The sequence below is a fragment of the Misgurnus anguillicaudatus genome, chromosome 11, assembly GCF_027580225.2.
Source record: "Misgurnus anguillicaudatus chromosome 11, ASM2758022v2, whole genome shotgun sequence".
In the NCBI taxonomy this organism is placed as follows: Eukaryota; Metazoa; Chordata; class Actinopteri; order Cypriniformes; family Cobitidae; genus Misgurnus; species Misgurnus anguillicaudatus.
The window spans coordinates 32,158,530-32,184,118 of NC_073347.2; the positions used below are offsets into that span (position 1 = coordinate 32,158,530).

The following is a 25,589-nucleotide window of genomic DNA, read 5'->3' on the forward strand; positions in this document are numbered from 1 at the left end:
TTTCGGCAGGTCATCGCGTGAAGCCGGACGATCCTCATAAACAGTTTTCCGATCGACTCGGGGACATCGAACGCTTTCAACGGATGAGAATGAACCCTGGCAATGGGACCGCGCGCCCGCACCAAACACATTACAGCCCCACCGGCACCTCACAGATACCAGGATTGTGTGTGTTTGGATCAGTCAGACGTTAGGTCCACACGACACCTCACACCTTACAGTCTGGAATCTAGCAAGTCCTCTCTATTTCGGTTCCCACGTCAATATGTGTGTGATAGTGAGCGAGGATACATTTTGAGACATACGTACAGGTCTAAATGTGATGTCTGCTGCCAAAACAACAATACAGAGTTATATTAGTCAGGGCATCTTTCAGACCTCCTTCGATTTCATTGCTATTTTCTGTCCTCTAGGCCTCACGCAAACCTGTCGACATTATTAGATTATTAAAACACGATTTGACATTTTTATGAGACTTTTGCTAGTGAGAACCAGCTAAATACATTTACACAAGTCAGTTTTCCAGATGTTTCACTGTATGTGTAAGGGTATTTTCAAAAATTTGGCCCTGTCTGATGTAGCCAAACCTGTGCACACACACACACACAGCATAAACTTTAGTAGCTGTTTATCTTTCCGTTTTCGTTCTCTGTCGCTTAGGCAGATTTCACACCCCGTCCACCCACCCAGTAGTTTTCATACACCATGTGTGTGTGTGTTGCTGAAATATATTTCACTTGCTTTTTACTTCTGTTGCATTGTACCGTGCTGCCCCACCCACAATGAAATCTTTACATCCCCATATGTTAGTTTCAACAACAGCCTTACATGGGTTAGGTACTATATGTGACCCAACCCTTTTTCACACAGTAGTTTCAGCAAACTACATTGAATTTACCAGAATGACTTTACCAGTATATAAAAAATTTGCTATTTACACACTCAACGTTACGTCTTTTTACTAGTACGAGATCATTCACACATCAGTACCACAGTACCGGTAAACTTAGAGAGCGGAAGTTTCCACTAAACCGCCGCATGGTGAGGTCGGCGTTGTGTTGTAAAGTTGATTATGTTGTGGGTTATGACCTTGTGAAAAAACAGGGAGGAGGTTCTCAAATGTTTTTATTCATGAAAATAAATTATGAAAGACGTGCTTATAATGATTATTCAGTCTCAAGTTCGTTATTTCAAATGTAGGTGTGCGGTATGCACGCTCATAATGGAAGCAACGTGGTCGTGATGCGCATGCGGTACGCTCGTTTTTCCAGGCGCGTCCACACCGCATTGAGTTAAAAACATTTCAACTTTTCAGAATGCCGCAAGCGCACCACAGGTCATGTGACAAGAACCTACCATATTTTCCAGACTATAAGCCGCACCGGAGTATAAGTCGCATCATTCAAAAATGCGTCATTAAGACGAAATAACATATATAAGTCGTTTATTTAGAAAATTATTTCACAAAATCCAAGCCGAAAAACAGACATTTAATCTGGATAGGCAAGTTATTCAACTAAACAATAGCAGACAGAACAGCAGGCTGATTAGATGTCTGTACGTTAATGTATTATTATTAGTTATTTAAACGATAAACCATAGCATACAGAACTTCCTTGGAAGGTTGAAAAGTCTAAATTAACCAAACAAGCCAACTAGCGTGAAGTTCGCAGACTCGTCATTCCACATCACTGAATCCATTGAATTACATAAATACAGGAGCAGCATATGGCCGACTCTTGCGGCTGTAGACGGTAATGATGTCTCTTGCCTCATAAATGTCAAAATTAATTCATACTGACTTACAAGGTGCACCTGACTATAAGACGCAGCACCAGCCAAGTTATGAAAAAAAAGCGGCTTATAGTCCGAAAAATATGGTACGTGCCTAGCGTTTTCCACATGTTTTAGGCGCGACATGTGAACGGCCCCTAACAGAATGCATTTATTTTTTATTTAATAGAAAAAAATGCAAAATAAAATGCACAACATACTCTCAATATACCAATAAATAGGCAATATATGTATACTAGACACGACGTCAGACTAAGAAAATTGTTTGCTTCAATGCCGCACTTTTGACTTCTTTTTCGTTTTCCTGTGTCATCCTGGAAGTTCCTATCCTAACAACAGTAGTTTCTGCCGTTTCATTCTCAGTGGTAAGATTTCTTCTATTTGTTTTGTGACGGTCCTGTAAAATACGAGATGATATGCTGCTGGTCATAATTTTTTTATTATTTGGCTAAAATAAACTATTGGTGCTTGGCAACATTTGGAAAATCCAGGCATGGATTAAAAAAGGATGATGACATAACCTAGACGCGCTGTCAGCTATTGTCACTGAAGCGAAAAGCTGACAGTAATACTCCATTCCTGATTTTACTGTTGTGTGCACTATTGTGTAGCAGTGTTTTTACTCATATTAAATTATGTTTATTTTAGGCTGTTATATGGCCATTTCATGACCATTCATTCACAAATGGGGGGATAAATTTTGTCCCTACACAGGATAAAAAATTATTCATCAGATTCAGAGATAGAAAGACCAGAGCGGGGTAAATCGCACCCTTGTTATGACTGCGGTCCGTATTTTTGTAGTTTCTACTTCTGTGACAAACACTGACAATCGTGCACACTTGCTCTAGTCTAGACCAAAAAAAATGATTAGACGGTAATGTCTAAACATGACGCTTCAGAGAGATGGTGCAAAGGACGTGTAATATTGACGAGATTCTGACTTAAGTGGTCCGTATGCATTCTTGCAAACCCAAACCACTGACTCATGCCAACACTCAGGAGTCTGTGTGTTTGAGTGGGTATGTGTAGCATCGATATCTGCAGGTGGATTAAGAGAGGAATTATCTCTTCATAGAGCTGTCACACAGACACATACACCTAAAGCAGACAAAACACATTAACAGGGCTTTAGATGTCGGAGACCGGGTGTCTGCTGTTCATGTGTAAGTGTCTCTACACTCTAAAAGAGGATGTGTTCATTTTTTACACATTGTTTGTAATGCTATTTAACACATGTGTCATTTTGTTAAAACAAATAAAAGGAATCAACACAAGTAACAGTTTAAAAGTAACACTAAATGTGTTGTGCCAATAACAACACAGAGATTATGTTAAGTTTGGACAACACTATTCACGACTCATAGCGTTATTGTAATCCATCTAGATTACATTTATGCATTTGGCCAATACTTTTATCCAAAGCAACTTACAGCGGTATACATTTTATGAGAATATATGTATTAAACCCAGATTTTTTTGCGCTACTAATGCAATGCTTTACCACTTTTTACCACAAATTGTAAAGGACAAATCCGTTAAATTGTCCTTAAAAACAATGTTAAAAACCAACCTGTAAAAACCAAGACCTTTGAAGTGGTTATCACCAATTTAAAGTCACATAAATCAACTGAGTCATGCTTTGCTATAATTTATTTAAAGTGAACCAGTTTAGGTCAATTAGGTTTAGAGATAGGTTACTGTAAATGATTATACATTTTATTATCTTAACTAATAGTATGTGTGTGTGTAATGAATCAAATCTTCACTGTTATGTCTAATTTTAACATTATCAATCACCCCAGGGCACCGACTCTCTCTTTCTCTTATGTAGACCCGACATCTTGATATAAATCTTTATGCACACACATACTTTCTGTCAGACAGCTATGTGTTGTGTGTGGTTTGCAGACAGACATGTGTAAGATAGACATGTTAAATCACTGATTTATCACACTAATCGCAGTATGATTATATGGTGTATCATACCAACTGAGTGATGCAGAGCATGCATGCGGATTGCATCATTCGGGAGTCTTGAGGTTCGCGGATTGTTGCTGACTGTAAACAAATATTAAATTACAAAACTCGCAGGCCAAACACAGACTTGATTTATGCTTAAACAGATTTGTCAAAACACACTGTGCCGTCCACAAAAACCCACACTGACTAGAACACACACAGCAATTGTTGAGCCGGTGGATCAGGGTGGCGAATTCGACTTAAGCGTCAGCAAACATGTAACGACACGCTTCAGATGGCCTGCGAGAAATGAACAAACGAAAGTGCCGAGTAAATTCATTCGAGAGAATCAAAGTATAGACATAAAGAGATAAAGATCTGTGTGTGGTGTGCACTCGTGCAATCATGCATATCAACACACAGTTTAATGGACAGTGATACTTGTCTCTTTATGTTCAACAAACTGTGCATGTCGGTGTGTAAAAGAGAGAGAGTAATGTTAACAAAATCTGCACTCAAATAAACTGTTCAAAAGTTATGCAACACTTATGTTATATAGTCAAAATCAAAACTGTTATATTTTAAGTAGTCATTCTTTGCCAAGAATTAGCAAAACCGTACTCTTGGCATTTTATCAAGCAGCTTGTTGAGGTCTCACCAAAAGATGATTTTTAAACAATGCTTAAGAAGTTTACATCTGTTATGTTGAGTGCTTTTTCGTCATTATTCAATCTATTTCCAAAATAATTAGTTGCATAAAATTTTAGATTTCTTATCATATAAATATGTTGCCACAATAATATTTTTATCTATGAAACTATATGTAGTGCTCGTTACGGTAATAGAGCAAATGTTTATTTCCGCATAGTCTGCATAACAGCAAATACTAACTTGTTGCAATACTTTACCATTTAGATATTATTATTTTTTGTTTCATTATAGTAGTGGTTCTTAAAAAGTGGGGTGTGGCCCCCTAGGGGATGAGAGATGGTGCCAGGGAGCCTCAGATTTATGACATTTTATAAAATGCATTAATTTATTCAACATTTTATGTAATTAAATCTAAAACAATAAGGCTATTAAACAAAAGCACTATGTTGTATAATTAAACTTTTGTATACTTCTTTGAGATTGTTTTATGTCATGAATTTCCGTTTGGGGGGCCGCGAAAGGATGCATCCTACACAAGGGGGGCCTCACGCCAAAATGTTTGAGAAGAACCACTGCACATTGTTTCACATATCTAAAATAGACATTTTACAGAATAAGAGTCCATGTCGAGAATGTCTTCATTGTGACGAATGTCTTCATTCAAACCTATGTATCACGCATATGAATGCCACAGCCTAAATGTGCTCCAACAGGTTTAAAAACGTTGGCAAAACTAGTACGAGGTTTTCCTAAGAAGTGCTCGTGTAGCCTAGAAACTTGCAAAACCTTGTTTACAAACAGAGAAATATAAACTTGTGACTCCCAGAAACTGCTTAAAGTTAGCCGATCTGATCAGATTGAGACGTTTAGAGAGTTTTTTCCCATTTTGGTGTGTGCCATGCATCAGACAGCCAGTGAAGTGACTGTGGGCGGTCAGACTGAGACTACACGTGTGTTTGTGTGTTTTAAGGATGTGTGGTGAAGGATCTGAGAGGAAGGCGGGACCTCATGGTGGTTGTGTTTATTTTTGATGGTTCTGAGGAGGGTTTCCTGCATTTTCACTCAGCTTCTCTCTCTTAACCCAAAACTTTCTCGTCCAATCTTCTTTCATCTTCCGTCTTATAGTGTTGTTTAATGTTAAAACTTGTATTTTATTAAGATATACGTTACTCATAACTTAAAGTAGTTAAACTACAGTAAAACTCAAATGTCAAATGCTCCAAAATACTACACTCTAAGAAAGAATGTGTTAATTTTAACACATTAACGTATTTAACACATTGTGTTATTTTAACACATTATGTGTCATTTCGTGTTGATTTTGTGTTCAAATAAATAAAAGGGACATAACAAGATGTATTAAAACAACACAAAGTGTGTTGTTCCAAAAATATCACAGATATGTGTTAAAGGTGCAGTGTGTACATTTTAGCAGCATCTAGTGGTGAGGTTATCAATTGCAACCAACAGCTCAATCCACTGCTCACCCTTTGCTTTTGAAACGCATAGAGAAGCTACAGTAGCCGCCACCGGAAAAACATGTAATCATCGGAGACAACTTAGTAAAAAGAGTTTGTCTGTTAAGGGCTTCTGTAGAAACATGGTGGCACAAAATGGCGACTTCCACATAAGGGGACCCTCTGTGCATGTAGATAAAAACGTCTCATTCTAAGGTAATAAAAACATAACGGTTCATTATAAAAAGGTCTTTATACACCCCTGATAATATAGTTTTGTAAATTATTTTGCATTTCTGTCAAGAGATCCTTCTAAAAATTACACACTGCACCTTTAAGGATGTGTTGTCCTTAGCTAGACACAAGATGTGTTATATTAACACATATTAGTTTTAAGAGTACACCAGTTAACTGCGGCACAGGGCAGGGTTTTAACCACTTATTTGCACGACGCGTCCATCGTTTTATGTCACTGTGCGCTCATTTAATTTACAGATTTGAATTACTGACGACTCATTAAGGCGATTCGAGTCGACTCCTTTTTTGGAAGACAATAACTTTATTTATCGTGCACTTTCAGACGAACGACTTTGCAGATTGTTTACATTGATGGACAGCTACATTACACACTGCAATAAAGGTAAATTTAGATAATCAATCTGAGGGACACTTTAAAAAAATAATGTATGTTACCAGCAACAAATCAATTTAATTTGCTAGCTGCTGACCTAAGAATAACCTAAATAGCTAATTTAAAAGAAATCTATATTTTGCTGATATATTGTACCTTTTGTTGTAAATTGAGTATTTTGGAATATCTTATGGCAAATTATTTTATATAATATTAAATTACATCATAAAATGGAAATGTTATGTAAAAAAACAAAATAAAATGACATAATAAAATGTTAATCATTTAAGACCCAAACATTTGCTGCCATGGACACACAACCACATATCGTATTCAATCTGTAACCTTTGACTGTCCATCTGTAAACTACAATCCACTGTGTATTAAACACCCCAAATTTTCCGAATGGCTTCGGCTGGGTCACGTCGGAAAAGCAGATTTGCATTCAGCGTGACAATTGGTTGGCACTGGAAAATTCAACACAGAATATACACCAACAAGTAAAAAAGTTCACAGTTACCCACATATTGTGCTGCTCACCGTCACACACAAACACTGTTTGTGTGACACGCTGGTTTAAAAGCAGCAGAACTCTGTCTAACTGTTACTGACGCTGTATATCGGCCAATCAAAATATTTGAGTGAGATGTTTATTTTCTTCAGCAGAAGCACCAGCTGGGGCTTCAATAAGAGCATTTATACTGAAGAATTTATCATTGTGCAGAGAAAACCAGAGAGACAGACTGGAAACAGCATGTTTTTAATGCTATTTGCTAAGGCAAGCATCTCTATTTTTCATGCTTAGGATTTGAAGTCTCAACAAACCTCGAGGTCCTAGTATTAAACTTTACTGTTTAAGTAATGGTCTGGCTTGTTCCAGAAATCTGACAGATTTCTGTCAGACATGTTTAGAGACTAGAATAGACTGCTGTAAGTGAGATTTTTTAACTTGTGTTAGTAAACACTAAAGATGCACCGATATATCGGCCAATAATCTGTCGATAAAAGCAATATTTCACACTGATAGTCTAAAAACAACCGATAGTCATGGCCAATATTAAAAGAGAACATAAACATAACATTTAGAAAATGTAATCTTCATAATTTAGTTAATGTAAGTTAATATAACCACCAAAGTATCGGTATCGGCAGATATCGCTCTGAATAATCGTCTGTTGGTATAAGTAAAAGAATTTATATCGGTGCATCTCTAGTACCCTAGCAACTACTTAGTGACACCCCGGCAACTTGGCGACGAGTTTTGCATGCTCGAGCTCCGCTGATATCTTTCTCCGAACATGTAAATTTCTAGTTGAATACGTACATGTCTCATACATGTGTGTCTGTGTTGAAACGATTAGCTTGTAACAACTATCTCATTTCAGTCTGATAGCAAACAGGAATTATTTGCATGTCAAATTGGCAGTTCAGTGAAGTGTGACACGCACACACATAAACACACACACACACAAAGTATCTTATTTGAAACTAGTGTGTCTGTGCGTTTTCAAGCGAGACAGTTGTGTGCAGATGCTAACAATGTGTGCATTCACAATCACGTATACACACACAAGCATCACACATATCCCACAGACACCCAGCATTGCTTGCAAAACACTAATATTTGGTCACTGTCAGCAAGATTTCAAAGATATCTGCGCAAACGCACACGTGCCACCACACACACAGCGAGACAGGTGTAGTTATGATCTCTCATATCTGTGTGTGCGTAACATGATACTGGGGTAAGATTTCAACTCATGCGTGTTTGTTTTTCCTCTGCAACTTTGATGAAAACACCAACAGATCTGCCTTTCACACTGAGCATATGCAGACAGATTCAACTAAATGCAAAGATACGCATATGGACACATAGGGCTGGGAGATATTTTGAATATTCACAACAATGAAAATGTAGCAACATTAATCATCAGGGTTTTAAATTTATGTTCCAGTAGCAGTAATTATTACGTATGTTAATCAAATAAAAAAAATCAAAACATCTGATTCAAAATGAATGTGTATGATGTCTTAAAATAATAGTTCATTATAGTTTTATTTCTATATAATTATTCCTTATTTTTTTTATTAATTTACCTATTTATTAAGGTAACAAATCTAACCTGATCTTTTTAACCTGCTAAGACCTGGATGTCCACATACCTGGACATGACATTTTTTGTTGTTTGCACCATAATATTTAATTCTGTGTAAGTGGAACCTGTTGTACACAAACGTGGACAATTACACTGCTTCATGTTCAAAGAAAAATATTTTTTTATTATATAAATTGGTTCTTCCTAACCCCAAAATAGCCGAAAGAAATCTGAAAAAAGACAAACCAAAGCTTGGGTCCTAGGAGGTTAAAGTTGCCATAAACGGAAGTAGCAGGAAGTAAAAAAGGTCGTTCCGAGGAAGGGAAAGATTAACATTTTTGGATTAAGATTATGGAGGCACATGATTTTTTTAAATAATGTAATGCACAGATAAATCATTTATAACAGTACAATATTACACATAAAAACAGGATTGTACATTTTGATTTCATGACAATCCACTTCACTTGTGGGCCTACACAATATTTTTTAATTTTTTTAAATCATCATACAGGCTATTTTCTATAAAAATACCTTTTTAAGTTATTTGCCCTAAGACATCTCAGATTGGACTAAATAATTAGTGATTACATAAGGAATAATTGACGACGGGCCGTTGTTATTTTCAAATAATTCAAAGTGTCAGAGTCAATTATTCCGCTTATACCACGATTTCCAAAAACATTGCTCTGGTGCCTATATTTAAGACATTTGACAGGTGTGCGGTTTACAGACATTTCTCAGCCAACCAGAATAAAGCATTCAACAGGCCCATGGTATAAATATGTATATTTATATACAGTATATTTTTTTGGTGCAGGATTGTGGCCAGATCAGATCGATGCTCCTGGACTGAAAACCTGCAAAGTTGAAGATGACATACGCTGGTCAGGTACAGAGATTTCACATGCCAGCCTAAAAAAATAGTTAAAATGACCCCTACCACCATCTTTTATCCATCAACATTTTAAAGAATATGGGGACATGCCAAAAATCACCAAAGTACATTAAAACTACCATATTCCAAGTATTTTTTTTTTCTTCTTTTTAATGCCATTGCAGCTTTTGTGTTTATGGCGAGAGTCGTGTTTAATTATAAAAAAATAAAAAACTGTAAAACTACATTTGGATTGACTTGGTTAAAAACTTTCAAAAGTATATTCCAAGTCTTCAGGAAACATACAAGTGCTGTGTCAAGATCTGGAATGCTAAATATCTTCTAATGTGTTCCTTGGAAGAAAAAAAGTCATGCAGTTTTTGATTGACACAATGGCAAATAATTTGTGGCAATTTTCATTTTTGTGTGAAGTATTCCTTTGAAAAGATATACATCTGTTTCAGGAATCCTTGTATGTTGGTTTTCTGTTATTGAGATCAAACGTTTGACAATGATAAATTTTATTTGGCATAATTGTTTGTTGGTACTGTTTTGTGTCGTCGGCACTTGAGAGAAAGAGAAAATAAATCAATCTGACACGTAGATCCACAGAAACCACACAAATGGCTGTCCTCAGATGACTTTTATAATATGCAGATGTGTATGCGTGTTGCAATCATAATGGATGAATCACAATATTCATGATCCAGTCAGAATGGAGCGTTTCCTTTCTTTATCCCACCCATTCCTTTCTCTTCACTTTCCTAAGCCCAAAAACTAAATGTTAGCAGAAAATAAAGTAAAGGAGATTTAGAATCCAGTCATTTCTTTCACCACAAACAGCTAAAACGAATGAAACTAAGAAAATATCTGCTGTTGCTTACACACACACCTAAAAATATTAATAACACACATAAACACACACCTGTTTTGGCAAGCTTCTCAGCAACACACAAACACACTCGCTCAAAAACATTCGCACAACCTCACGCTGCCATGGACACACAACCGCATACCCTGAGCTGGCACTGTTTTCCTTCCCCACGGCAAAGTAGAATTCCTGCCCTTCCTGTTCCCGCAAACCCCAAACATCCAAACCAGCTCAGTCATTTTACCTTCCACCCCACACACACACGGCTTCTGTCACACGGCCTGTTGGACATTCAAGTTAATTGCACTTTACCAGATTTATTACCTCTAATAGACATATTTCAAAACAGCAGATGACATCCTTATCAATACTTCTCTATTGATGTGTTAAAACCACATACGCACTGCAGATAAATGCACGTCACACCTCTTCTGTTAAGAGTGCTTAATCCGGTTCAGTTTGGTTATTTATGGGAGTGAATTACATCGCAGTGTGTCTTGACTCATATAGTAAGCAAACAACATTTGCAACCAGAACACTGCTGCATTTACATTGACTTATTTGGCAGACACTTTCATCCAATGCAATTTAATATAGACATTTTATTATTATGTATGCTCCCTAGGATGAAAACCATGACCTTTGCGTTGCTACAGTAACACAATTTTCTACCAATTGATACACTTCCCATACTGCACTGTAAAAAAATGCTGCATGAAGAGAAAACAACCTAGTTTTGAAAGTCAATTCAACCTAATATTTTAAGTTTTGGCTGGTAAAGAGTTAACTTGTAAAATCAATGGTGCTACTTAATTTTTAAGTTTAAGTTACAAAAATATATGTTGATTTGACAAAATGCAGCATATTTGTACAGTGTGGGATTTGCACGCCCCTTGTGGCTCGCGAGGGAATTGCAGGGGGGTCGTGAGTTTATGAAAAAGTTATTAATCATAGTTTAATCATAAATTTATTTATTTTTAATAAAACATCTAAATAAAACACACTAATGTACTACTAAAAATATATTTTTTGTTTGTTGAATGCATGTCATATGATAATTACAATACAGTATATAATATAACTAAAAACTGAGAAATATGTATAATGGACAGATACGTTTTTTATGTACCAGTAAAAGAAAATTACCAGATGAAGGTCCAAAATAACAATGTAAAATGCTACAGATAAAAACTTTAAGTCGAATGAAAAATAAATAAATGTTGCGATTGAGCTATTAAATTTAAAATCTCAGGAAGTAGGCATACTTCATGTAAATAATTTAAGTCAAGGGGGTTTGACTGACAAAAACTGTGAAAACCCCTGAGCTACAGGAAGACAGGGGGTAGAGAAAATGTGTGATAACTGAGCGTCAACTAAAAAAACGTCTCCATTCGCTCTCTATGTAATCTCATCGCTGTCTAGGCAAAACAAAAACAGAGGTATTAAAGAGATCTCATTTGTAATTTTTCTCTCCTATGGGATCGGGATCAGACAGCCATGTGTTCCCCGCTGCAGACATGCGTGTGAGCGCAATGTTGACTCACCACCCTGAGCTAAAGCGATCAAAAAGCCCTGTGGCGGTAATTATATCCAACAGTATTATTTCATAATAAACGCTTCGGAAAGATCAAGAGACTTACAGTGTATTGATTCGGTTCATTGTCGTTTTTAGATCAATAACAATGCGATTGTTTCAACAAATTGATTTTAGAGTCAGTAAGGTCAAAATTCCTCACACAAACAGTCTATTCTGATGCCAAATGAATGACCTGATTTTTTTATAAACTTCGTGTACAGTAACAGATGTTTGTGAATGGTAATCCGAGCTGTCCTGATGGTGACAGTGTATGTATAAGATCACAGAAATGAGTTGGTTTGCATGCGACGTGCTGTGTTGTCTTATGGACTACAGCTCTAACGTAAACACACAAAGTTTACATGTTTGCGTGCGTCTCAGGTTCTCCCACCCGTCTGAACAACATAACCTTTAGTAAGCATTCATCAACTGTCTCTGCACATCTAATGATTTATACAACCATTACCTTACACATGAAAAGTAGACTAAATAAGTCTTCTCCTTTGAGGTAATGTTTATTTAAAAAAAAAATTTAATTCTTTCTAGATCTGATGCTTCAATGCCTCTGATTTGTGTGTTATTTAATGCAACTAAATTTATACATGTTAAGTGTGGTTTAGGTGTCCTAATAGTTTTGGGGTCACTGGATGTGCAGTAGTGCAGTTAATGGCGTTTATCTGTAGTTATTGTTTGGTTGGTTCTTGCGGGTTCATGTCGCCAGTCATGCGTAAAACCACACAGCAGAAAATCTAACCTGGAGCAAAAAAGCTAATCTGCCATTCAATCAAACATTCATCACATGAATGTTATTTTTAATTTTCATAGTATTCACTTTTTTGATTTTTGATTTGATTATATAGAGTTTTTATTTTATATTTTATGCTTCTTTCTCGCTCTCGCTCTTTCTCTCTTTTCTCTTGGCCACATCATTTCCCTGGTCCAGGTGTAATCCATCTATCTTTGCATTGCCCTTTTACAGGTGAGGGCAAAGATTTGCATCCTTACTAGGGCCCTGATCCCAGACACAAACATGCACAATTCCAGCTTACTAGCTGTGCTTGCTCGTCTGTTAACAAACAAAATCACTTTCTACAAGTAGTCAAATGAGGCAAACCTCTTTAGTGAACTGGGTTACACGCTTGACTGTAGGCTAGTGGATCTTGCCAAACTGAACTGCTCACTGTGGCGAGACTAAAATACGACAGACCAAAACATCATTTTAGGTGCCATCTGTAATTTATCTATAGGTCTTTAGACAATGAAGTTCAAATACCAGATTATATTAAGCTGTTACTCTAATATTCCTAATTTGGTTACAGCCATGATTATTTTTAATGCTTGGAAAATAAAAATGTCAGCACATTAAAGGGTTAAAGAAAGTGTTGTAATACAGAAAATATGGAAAAGAGCTTGTGTAGCTTAGCAGGTATTGTGTTAGGAATACAAGATGTCATGGGTTTAATCCAAGGAAACAGCCTACTGATAAAAAATTTATTTTAATATATAAATTATGTGAATTCTCCGAAAAAGACGTTTTAGAAGAAAAAAGCAAGTAAATTTTTGGTTTTGCAAGTCAATTCAATGTACTATTTTAAGTTTTGACATAAAAATGTGACATAATTTTTAAATACAAATTGTTTACCTTATATTTTTATTAGGGCTGTCAAAAGATTAATCGCATACAAAATATATTTGTGTGTGTGATAAATGTAATTATTATGTATATATAAAAACACACATGTATAAATTGAAAAAATAATTACACAAAGTGTACACACATATATTATGAAAAAAATAACTTTTATTTTGTATGCGATTATGTGCGTTTAATCTTTTGACAGCCCTAATTTTTATATTACTTTAACTTAACTAATTATTTTGATTTGACAAAAATGCTGCATTTTTTACAATGCACAGACTATAAAAGCTTATAAATTTCAATAAAAAAATAAAATTAACAACAAATATTTATTTGACAAAGACCCTTATGTCTACACAAGTGATCTCTCTCTCTCTTTCTCGCTCTATTTCCTTGCTCTATTGTCTATTGTTTTGACAGAGTTTTTAGAGAGACTAATGTGAATCATGTGTGAGGTAGTTAGACACATAAACATAGCAAACACAGTAAATTTTAAGAGACATTGTTACTTTTTCATTAGACCCTAGAGGGAGCCATTGAGTGGATATGTGTAAAACATCCCATTTAACTGTGTTTTCGAAGCTTTGATTGTGTTTACGATGCGCAATATAACATGTGTTCATGTTCTGTGGGGGAAAAATGTAGTATTTTTCAAACAATTTACTTATCCCTATACCGCTGTTTTCACCATCCTAAAAATGGGCTGATGTCTTCCTTGCCCTATGAAATCCCTCCTTCAGAAATACGTAACGAGTTCTGATTGTGTAGCTGGTTTAGTTGTGTTGTGATTCGACAGCAGCTTAGATTAGCTAGCGACTGGCATATTCCTCTGGGCAGAGGTTAGTCAAAAACTCTTATACTGACGTCATATATCCGGGAAATAGAGGGCTGTAGTCCAAACCGTCCGTTCTCAGTAGTTCTTAAAAAGTGAAATTATGTTAAAGAAAATATATTTGCATTGAGCTTTACAATTTATGCTCTAAAGCAACCTTACACACAGAATAATGGGGTCACGAAAAACGGCCGCTTTAACAGTATAGACTTCACATATATCTGATTTATCAAGCAGAAGCAGATCTCAAATTTAGCTTAACTTTTTTCTAAATTAGGGAAAGAGAAATAGCACAAGAGAGACAGACAGAAAAAACAGACTGAGACAAGGACACAAAAACAGAGAAAGAAAGAAAGACAGACAGAAAGTAAAATAAATAAATAAAACTGAATAATTCAAATAGGACTGTATGTTTTCCTTTCTCTGTTCCTGTTTGCAAACGGACCCAGTGCGCCAGACAAACGTGGGGAAGACATTTCAACGAGTTAGTGGCACGCACAGCCGGCATTCTCCACCCTCAGGCGCTGGCATGCCAAAGCCTGCTCCACTATCCCAGCAGCCACTGCTCATATGTGGGCAATAAGCAAAACATAAAGCCAAAAACCGACCAGGGACTGGTTTGTGTGAGCGTGCGCAGGTGGACAGATGTCTCCTTACACCTGCTCTCGTTTCGTGCATTAAACTGAGCCATGATGCTGACGCACAGGATATGAAACTCAAGTTATTTAAATAAAACTCTAGCCGTCAGAGGCTGCCAGCCTTCCTCATACTCTTCCTCATACTGTTGCAAACTGAGATATGCATACTTAAGATGTTTTTACACTGTACCTTAGCTACAGAATCATATTTATCACTGTCTGTGACCATGTGGTGCTCGCATATTACACTAGGTGGTGATGTACAGCAGTGTTTTTGTGGAGTCTTCCAACACATATGTTGATAACAATTTCAATTCGTCATCAGGGCTTAATCTGCGTCGGGAGAAACTGGACCTTAATTTTAAAAAATGAATCATAATAATAATGTTTTATGTCAAATATATACAATATATACGGAAACTCACCGCTATTGTGCACGAAAGCTGCCGATACACCCGTTAAACTCATTTAATTGTCACAAGTCTTTGCTCTAGGCTAATAAACAGTGTTTGCTAAGACAACCTTCAATATTCAAGTTCAGAAACACAGCACATAACTCATCACAAACTGTTTGTGTAACAGATATGAATAATAGCTGTAAATGTGTGTGTGACAGGTGTGCTTGTTATCCAACCAAAACCAACTAGCAAGCTACTAGCAACCACCTATAACACCTACGCTAACAACCCTTTAGCGATGCCCGAAAACACCCTAGCAACCAACTTAGCCCTGGCTTGGTGTCAACTTTTGCACAGGGACTCAAATATTTTGCACCATTGGCAACATTGTGTGACGCGGAAATACCTTTCTAAATATTAAACACCTATGTCATAAAGAACTTGTTTTCTGCTGTTGTTTTGTAGTGTAGATGTAAAAGTGACACCACTATTTCTCTCCCTCTCTCGTTCAGGTACAGATCTGTTCCAACAGAGACCATCGTTCCCATCTCTGTCCCCATTAACAGCTCCCCGTTTCTCTGATTCACACATGCATTATCCGGGTCCCTTTACCTACTCTGCCAACCCATCCAGCACTGGAATCGGAGGTCTCAGCGTGGCTAGCATGCCCACCTCTAGCCGCTACCACACCTACTTGCCGCCTCCGTATCCAGGCAACCAGAACCAGAACTCCCACTTCCAGACCAACTCCTCACCATATCACCTGTACTACGGCACTGGATCCGGCTCCTACCAGTTCTCCATGGTTCCCACCGGCAGCGCGGGATCTGGGGGCGAAAGGTCACCCACACGCATGCTGACGTCCTGCACCGCGGCGGGCGGAGCCGGCGGAACCGCGGGAGGCAACAACAGCCTGATCAACGCCAGCCTCGGTAACCAAAGCGACGGGGTGGACGCCGATGGCAGTCATAGCAATTCACCCACAGCGATGAGCGGGTCGACACGCATAGACGAGTCTGTCTGGAGGCCTTACTGAGAGAGTCAAAAAACTGGAAAAAATTATACAAACAGATCAAAGGTTACAAGTCTTGCATGTTTGATTGTTTTGGGGGGGTTTGTTTTAATATGCCATGTCTATCGCTTCTAAACCAAAGACATTGAATGGCCAAAGACTATTAAACAGACAGCTGACCTGTGATCTACGTTTGCTCTGGACCTTTTGAAAAGGACAGAAACGGACGTCCATCGATCCAAAGAAATGGAAGGAGGAACCAAGTACCACAGGGAAACAAGGTGTATATAGAAAAAAATTCATAAAAAATGTTAAAAGTAAAAACAACCCATAGTAATATATCAGCTATGTTTTTTGTTACTGATAAAACCAAAGAAAACAGCTGTAGGTGCTTGTGTCGCCAATATGAAGGGGCTGTGTCTGTCCCAGTGTGTTTCATCTGAAACAAGCCAATTTATCCAGCCTTAAAATCTGCCTGAAAGCTGTCATTCCCAAAGTGCGTTGCTGCAAAGACCAAAGACCATTTATCATGCACATAGTATGGAAAAACTCACAAAAGCCACAGGACTTTGGTGGTGTCGGCATTAAAGGACAGAGTGTGGAACTTTAAACGTGTAAATACGGCACAAATTCACCAATGATAAACAAAGCTTTCATCCAAGGTGTCAGGTACTTTCCAAACGGCTGAAATAGTCTTTAAATAGTAAAATGTGTAATCAATGAGCTCATGTTAAGAAAATATGTTTGTCATTGAAAGAATATTAGGGTGAATCTTATGAAATCTTATCCTCAAAACCGACAAGAGAAATGAGAATTATATAAGAAAATGAAGCCTATTTAAATTTTATACATTGTTTTACTATTATACTTATTTATGCTGATGAATTTATAACTTATTACAATACTGTATTACAGTTAAATCTAATTAGAAAAAAAACCTAAAATGTCTAAACTGATTATTGAGAATTAAGTCAATAAAGCAATGCTAAAAGGCTTCATTGTCTTTTCACAATGTATAGATTATTTTTCGAGTTTTCGTGAGATTCACCCTAGCTGTGAGTTGTTGTTTTGTTGAATGTTTGAAGCTGAAACAAAACTCTTTTTTAGAATCCAGAGACAGACCGGCGTTTTTTTTTTCTTGCTTTGCGCCAAAATCACGAACAATTAATTCGCCTTTTGAACTTGTGGGGACTTGTCTGTTGTTTTTATTTTATTTTAATAGATTTAGAGTAATTATTTTTATCTCAGTGTTGATTGCTTTTAATGACTTGCAGTTTCTTCAGACTTACTGTGGTTTGTTTGAACTCACTTTTTACGGTTTGTGTATTTTTTAATTTATTTGAGCCAACGTGGATAACGTTCCTGTTTCCGGGTCACGAACATTTCGCATTTGTTTTTTACTATCTCTATCGATTTCTTTGTTAATCTTTGTTTTAATATAAAATTGGAATTTGTGCTACTGTAATATATTCTTTCTAAATTATACAAAAACAAATTTTTATGTAATGTCTATGTTTTCCAATGCAGCTTAATGCACTAAAACATTTATTTAATAGGATGTATGTTCTTGTAAACCACATAATGGAGATATTCACACACCGTATAACATTCATACTGTACCGGATAGAGTTCCAGATGATATAAACCCTCAGGTGAACTCAACCCGTGCTAGCCAAAGATTCAGACAATCACCTGTTGTCATTCGTCGTCTCTCAAGTGTGAAAAATATGTTGCTCTAAGCACCTACATTATCTGTCTATTTTTCCTGCCTTGTTCTTGGGATGACTGAAATCGGAGACAATAATTGGGCACGTTTGAAAGGAGATCAGCCTTGATTATTTGAATAACAAAACCATGCACTCACTCATACAAGGACGGTAAAGTGGCCATGACACACACACACACACACACATTCACGTAACAGGTGTAAGTGAATATTTCAGCACATAACCGATAGGTTTTTCCCAAGCTCACACCTGTTGCTGTTACCTAAGGGCAAAGAACCCAAAGAGATTGAAGGAAACAGATAGAAAGATAAATGATGTGAGAGAGGTATCTTTTTACACAATCATTGGTCAACCTTAAGGCCTCCTATCTGAGCAAAAGCGACTGTGTTCAGTTTGATTCATAGCCACTTTGATGTCTTTATGGGGGTATATTGCGCCTCTCGTATGATTATTGCCTAAAGCCAGTGACTACGAGAAAGATGGTGGTACCTATTACAGGCAAGAGTCGTTTCCCTGCTGCAATGACTTCTGGGTAACAAAATCCAGGGGTACATAAAATTACTCAGTGGCAAGGTATATTTCTATCTTTCTATAGCAACTGGCTTATTTTCACAAAAGTTGATGACAATCTTTGGAAAGTTTGTGTTAACGGATTGAAAGACCAATCGATGTTTATCCTATATTCGCTATGAAGGGCTAAACGATTATATTTGCTGGCCCAAATGAACAGGACCAAATGTAGCGTATCTATTTATCCACTGTATCAAATATTGATCTTTATTGTGTGTTGCACTTAACCGTCGATTGATGAACAAATGTTCCCAGTGATAAATGAATCTTTGTAAAGGAGCTACAATGCATTGATATGCTGAAAGATTGATAAAGCACAACACACTCCTGTACAGAACAAATTGTCCTATTCGCACCATATGTAATTTTGACTCTGAAAATATCTCTTCTGTTCCTTCATTGTGTGTTAATGATGTAGTTTTTTAATGCATTTTAATTAAAAAATGATCAGGCTTTCTTTGTGATTTTGACTTTTATTTACTTGTGCCTCAAATAATTACATTTACGTACTTTAATATTTGTTTAAGACCAACTTAAAGGAATAATCTACTCAATATTAAACTATGTTATTACCTTAACTAAGAATTGTTGATACATCCCTCTATCATCTGTGTGCGTGCACGTAAGCGCTGGAGCGCGCTGCGACACTTCGATAGCATTTAGCTTAGCCCCATTCATTCAATGCTACCATTTAGAGATAAAGTTAGAAGTGACCAAACACATCAACGTTTTTCCTATTTAAGACGAGTAGTTATACGAGCAAGTTTGGTGGTACAAAATAAAACGTAGCGCTTTTCTAAGCGGATTTAAAAGAGGAACTATATTTTATGGCGTAATAGCACTTTTGAGAGTACTTCGACTCGCCTGAAAAGTCCGCTCCCCTTCTCCCTCTCATAATGGGAGAGGGAGGGTGTTACTGCGCCGAGTCGAAGTACTCCCAAAAGTGCTATTACGCCATACAATATAGTTCTTCTTTTAAATCCGCTTAGAAAAGCGCTACGTTTTATTTTGTACCACCAAACTTGCTCGTATAACTACTCGTCTTAAATAGGAAAAACGTTGATGTGTTTGGTCACTTCTAACTTTATCTCTGTTTGATACCATTGAATGAATGGGGCTAAGCTAAATGCTATTGAAGTGTCGCAGCGCGCTCCAGCGCTTACGTGCACGCACACAGATGATAGAGGGATGTATCAACAATTCTTAGTTAAGGTAATAACATAGTTTAATATTGAAAATGAGTAGACTATTCCTTTAACTATACATTTTTGTCTACTTGTAAAAGCTTTAGAGTAAAAAATGTGTAGTATTTACTGAACAATCACATTTACATTTATGCATTTGTCAGATGCTTTTAACCAAAGCAACTTACAAAGTATACACTGTAAAAAGTGAAATTTGGATCTACTTAAAACATTACATCACTTGGTAACCCTTACCAAAACACAGGTAAATTGTCTCACATTAAGTGAAAAACTTTTGAAAATTACTTGAATTGGTAATAGGCATGGGCCGGTATAAGATTCTTGCGGTATGATAACCTTTAGCAAAACTCCCACAGTTTCACCATGTTGCGGTATTGCCATTGTAACACTAAAACGTGTTATTTTCAAATGCCGGTTAACAATAAAGCCATTAAATTAAAATATACTTTCAAAAAATTTATATTATATTTTGTAATGTATATTAAATATAAACATCAAATCAATCACATGATTTAATGATTTAAAGAATTTTGTATAAACATTTTAGTGGTTTTGAAACCTTGGCTGTTTAAAACCTCGGTATACCTTGAAACCGGTAATCGGCCCATGCCTAATTGGTAACACCTAAAAAAATTAAGCTTTATATTTTTTATTTTTTTCCAACTTATATTTTTTAAAGTGTACACGGTGCATGTGTGTTCCCTGGGTTCGAACCCATAGACAGGAACACATGGCCATAAAAAGTTTCTTTTATTCTACATAAAACACCACTAATACTCCAGCGATCATAAAAAATAAATAAACAGGCCTTCATTTTTATAAATGGAAGAAATTATGCTTTATTCTTGCATCATTGCATTTTCACACAACATACTCAAACATATGCTAATCTAAATACAATTTTAGAGGTATATCATCACAAAACTACTTGTATGGCAGAGGGCACAGTTTCAAACTAGTGCTGAATAACAACTAATCGCAACTAATCGTTTGCAGAATAAAAGTTTTTGTTTACATCATATGTGTATTGTGTATAATAATTATGTATAAATAAATGCACACACATGCATGTATATATTTGAGAAATATTTACATGTGTATATATTTATAAATAATTGTAATACTTAATTTTTATACATATTTGTTTCTTAAAATATTTTCAAAAAATATTTTTCTTTAAAGGACAAGTTCGGTGTTTTGCACTTGGGGCCCTGTTTTCGGATTGTTTGTGATGAAGTGGAGTGGTTTTGACTGAAGTTTCGACATATGCGGCTGCCCTGAGAATTTTTGGGTGTTTGTGTTTCAGCTCCTACCTTTACAATGGGTTTGGTGGTGCACTGGAACAATCCTTCCTAAAATGCATCAAACCCTCGTCCACAAAGACGTGAAACTCCCCGAGTGGTCAGGGGCGTTCACTGGCATGCTCACACAAAAATCGCTGCAAAATACGCATTCCAACAGGTTTTATCGTAGTTTTTGCCAACTCCATTGACTTGTATTAGTTGTGCTGTGAGGTACGGTATTACTCAGCGCCGGGAACTTTGTTTCTATTCTTGCAATTGGCAATGGCGGATTAGCGCCACCAACTGGGCTGGAGTGTCTATTATTCAAGCTCTAAGCGGAAGAATGTACGGGTGTGGGGCGTTTGGAAAAATAGGTCAACAAGTTAACAACGAATGCTAAAACAGCAGTTGGAAGGCGTCTTTTAACGCGATTTTTGTGTGAGCATATCATTGAGCACCCCTGGCCACTCGATGGGTTTCACGTCTTTGTGGACGAAAGTTTAGTGCATTTTGGAAAGGATTGTTCCAGTGCACCATTAAACCCATTGTAAGGGTGGGAGCTGAGACACAAACACCCAAAAATTCTCGGGGCAGCCGCAAATGTCGAAATTTCAGTCAAAACCGTTCTATTTCATCATAAACAATCTGAAAACAGGGCTTTAAGTGTAAAATACCGAACTTGTCCTTTAAAAAAATCTACATGTGTATGTATTTGTATATAAAATACACACACATATCTATATGATGTAAACAAAACCCTTTATTCTGCAAACAATTTGTTGTGAATAGTTGTTATGCAGCCCTATTTTTTAAAACGTCATTATACTATTATGTGGTGCTTTCAGTCATTTTTAGCTTGACAGACATGCTCACTATATGTTTTTTGTTTCAAAAACTTACAAAATGCTCCAGACCGTCTTTTGTGTTTCACGAAAGAAAGAAAGTCATGCGGGTTTGACTTCCGCTATTCACTGCTAATCTTTGCCAAAGCCGTGAAATCTCTTTGTGTTTGAATTCAAATTCAAAAACGAAACACTTGAGCCAAACGCTGCTGGTTCCTGCATGTGTCAAATGCTAACAGACCGGTTCCAAATGAGGAATAAGATTTAAGGCCTTCAGCGAAGAGGATGATATCCAGCAAACAAACAATTAAAACTTTACATTATCAGAGTTTAGTTTAGTTTAGTTTAGTTTAGTTTAGTTTAGTTTAGTTTAGTTTAGTTTAGTTTAGTTTAGTTTAGTTTAGTTTAGTTTAGTTTAGTTTAGTTTAGTGATCAGTTTTCAGGCCTTGCACACAACAAACAATAGCAACTTAAAGGCAGGATAGGCAGGAATTATCTAAAAAACTTTTTTACAAATTAGTTTAAACTGTCTTTATATACCTATACATAAGTAAAATGTAAGTACTCTGAAAAAGAGAGTATAAAAATCGAGTGACTGTAGACCTCTCACGACTGTTTTAAACACAGCTAATTTTTCCATTCACTCCACCCCATCCCTTCTGGGTTTCTTCTAAAGCCACGCCCCAAAACACATGAACGCGCGACGCCGACCGGCTCTGCTGGGAGAAGCATTTACATGAGACTAGCGGAGATGAAAGAGCGCGGTGCATGTAGTAACATCATGTCAGAATCACATGTAATAATACACCTAACTTTATCACTTTAAATATAAACAAATAGGATGGCTTTTAGTACTCACTATTAAGCTAGCATATAGATACTGGTAAAGTTTAAAATATATTTTCTTTGATTCGGTAACAAACGAGCTAGTTATATTTATAAGACAAATCTAAAAACAGATTGCATTGATACAAGTTTTTTTATTACCATCAGTTACACTGTGATGAAGGTGAATTTTGTGGAAGATTCATAACATAAATCGGTGTTTTGCATGTAAGAGTTTCCGTGATGAAAGCATTGTTGACTCTGATGAGAACTACACTCCGGAGACAATACCGCTACCGCATCGTCGACTCAAGGAAAAGCCACGTGATATTTACTCTCGTTTGATTTCTTTGTTTATTTCTTTTTTTGCCTTGTTTGCCTTCGCTGACTGCATATGCAGGTACTGTGAGTTCTGAATGCTCTTTCTCTGCCGTACTTTTGCTCTTCCTAGAGTGCCTCGTGCACGTTCAAATTAATCGGGTGTGCGCATGTGTGGGCAGATCCGTAGCAACAGGGGTGGTGCCATGGTCGCGAGAGAGAGTGATAGTCGCGCAAACCAATCATTTGTTTCATCACGAATTGAAATAATTAGCTGTGTTTAAAAAAGTCGTGAGAGGTCTACAGACACTCGACGGCAAAAACATCAACAAATGCTTTGCTCGCGTTTCTCTGTTCTTCTTTTAAAATCAATGCTCTGTCGATATCTTTTAGAACAGACTCAATGTCAGAATCCACACATCTGATTTCTACCGCGGCAGCCATTTCGTTGTAAACAGATTCAACACACGCGCTCTTTGGTGACGTGGTTGATTTACGTTACTGATCATCTGTCCATCATCGTATAAAGCCCGCCCTGACAATTTGATTCGTCGGCCAGTTTTGGGACTCGCATAGTAGCTCCTCAACGGTGAAACCACAGACCGATCTTCCCGTTTCTCAAAATGTTGTGTGCGGGGCTAAGATCGGCTGGCACCCAGGCTAGCTGTTTCCCAGACAGGGATTAGACTAGTCCTAGACTAAAATTAATGTAAGAGCTGTCCAAATTTACAACAACTTGCACTGACATATCTTAAAATACATCAGTGCCCTTTGTTTTGCCTCAAAATGCACACAAGTAATATTTTAGTAAGGCATTTTTGTTAAAACTAGTTATTTTTCATAATTAAACTAAGGCCTAGTCTTGGCATTAACTAATCCCTGTCAGGAAAACCACCCCAATGTGTTCACAAAAACTGACAGGCCCTCAGGGGTGGTTTCCCGGACAGAGATTAGCTTAAACCAGGACTAGGCCTTAGTTTAAATAGAAAATATAACTAGTTTTAGAAAACATGCCTTACTAAAAACATTACCTGTGTGCATTTTGAGGCAAAACAAAGGGCACTGATGTATTTTAAGATATGTCAGTGCAAGCTGTTTTCGGTTTGGACAGCTTTACATTTATTTAGGACTAGTCTAATCCCTGTCCGGGAAACTGCCCCTCGACGTTTTTTAGGGTTTAATATCAGCTCAGTTTAATCAGATTAAATGTAATGCTCTCCTTTGAAACCCTCAGGAAAAAGAAAAAAAAGATGATGCTTTTGTTTCATGCCCAATAAAGAGTTAAAAAGTTATTTAAATATAAACATACCCACTCTTCCAGACCCTGTCATACAGTCAGCATGGATAATTACTTTAAATTAATCATTTTGATGTGATCACTTGTGTCACTGTAAACTCCGTGTAAACATAGCCAGTAAATTCACCAAATTAATAAGTGAAAATGATGAGGTTGGTGGATGTTGTTTTGGGCACCCTAAATGTTGTAGGCCTGACAAAGCAGTTTTGTCTATTTCCTCTGAAACCATTTATACACAAGTATAGCTATACAGCAGTTGACAAATATAACTAGATTAACATTTCTTTCCTAAGAAAACTGACCAAAATATGAATGACTCATCTAGTAATAATAAGTCTAATAAAATGCTCCTTAGTTTAAAATGAAAATCAGCTCACTTATATGTCTTGCCAATAAGTTGCAAACATAAGTGAACCCTGTCAGGTCTGTTTGTCTCAACATCTTGTTTCGAAAGGGAATAACGTTACATCAACTCAGCAAAGAAAACAGACGAAGTATTCATATTGTGTTTTGTGCATGGATCATTATACAACTATTAGCTACTCAGTATACGCATATGCCAACATAAATATGAATAATTACTTTCTTACCTCATACAGCAAAATTCGGTTGTTAATTCGTCAATCACGTGCGTGCGGTCATCACCAGCGCGAGGAGAATCAGAAAGTTGAGGTAAAATCCGGCGGGAATAGGCTTGTTCGACTTCATGCGGCGCCGCAAGAACTGACAGGCGCATGACGTCAAAGTACCGCGATAGCGATTGAGAAACCTATGGAGAAGTCTGCTTTCAAATCGCTCTCGCGGAACTTTGACGTCATTCGCCTGTCAGTTTTGCTGCGTACAAGCATTTCTAATGTCGATGTTATTGAACTTCAAAGGACTTCGATGTAAATGTAGAATATATAATATGCAGTACACACCTTACATATTTATACTTATTTAGTATAGTAAACTGTACTAAATTGCTGTAATATAGCTTATCATTTCTACACCATGTTACATACTACAATATTTACTATGTAGGGATCAAAAACAGTTTACTACCATTTTACTATAATAAACTACAGTATTTTCCAGGTGGCATATTT

General features: G+C 36.8%; 1 protein-coding gene and 1 long non-coding RNA gene across 4 annotated transcripts in view; one reads left to right on the forward strand and one right to left on the reverse strand.

The window, feature by feature from the left end:
- The window catches only part of runx3 (RUNX family transcription factor 3), a 65,398-nt gene extending 46,205 nt beyond the window's left edge, over positions 1-19,193 (forward strand). The window contains exons 6-8 of one of the 2 annotated variants that reach the window (XM_073873554.1): positions 10-159; positions 9,409-9,483; positions 15,935-19,193. In XM_073873554.1, coding sequence (XP_073729655.1) covers positions 10-159; positions 9,409-9,483; positions 15,935-16,458 — 749 coding nt within the window. In that variant the 3' untranslated portion in view covers positions 16,459-19,193. The remainder of the gene's footprint in view (positions 1-9; positions 160-9,408; positions 9,484-15,934) is intronic. The other variant, XM_055169313.2, reaches the window with a different exon arrangement.
- Positions 1-25,224, reverse strand: part of LOC141368872 (uncharacterized) — a 196,428-nt gene extending 171,204 nt beyond the window's left edge. The window contains exon 1 of one of the 2 annotated variants that reach the window (XR_012372309.1): positions 25,092-25,224. This is a non-coding gene — a long non-coding RNA (uncharacterized lncRNA). The remainder of the gene's footprint in view (positions 1-25,091) is intronic. The other variant, XR_012372310.1, reaches the window with a different exon arrangement.
- Between the last annotated feature and the right edge of the window lie 365 nt (positions 25,225-25,589).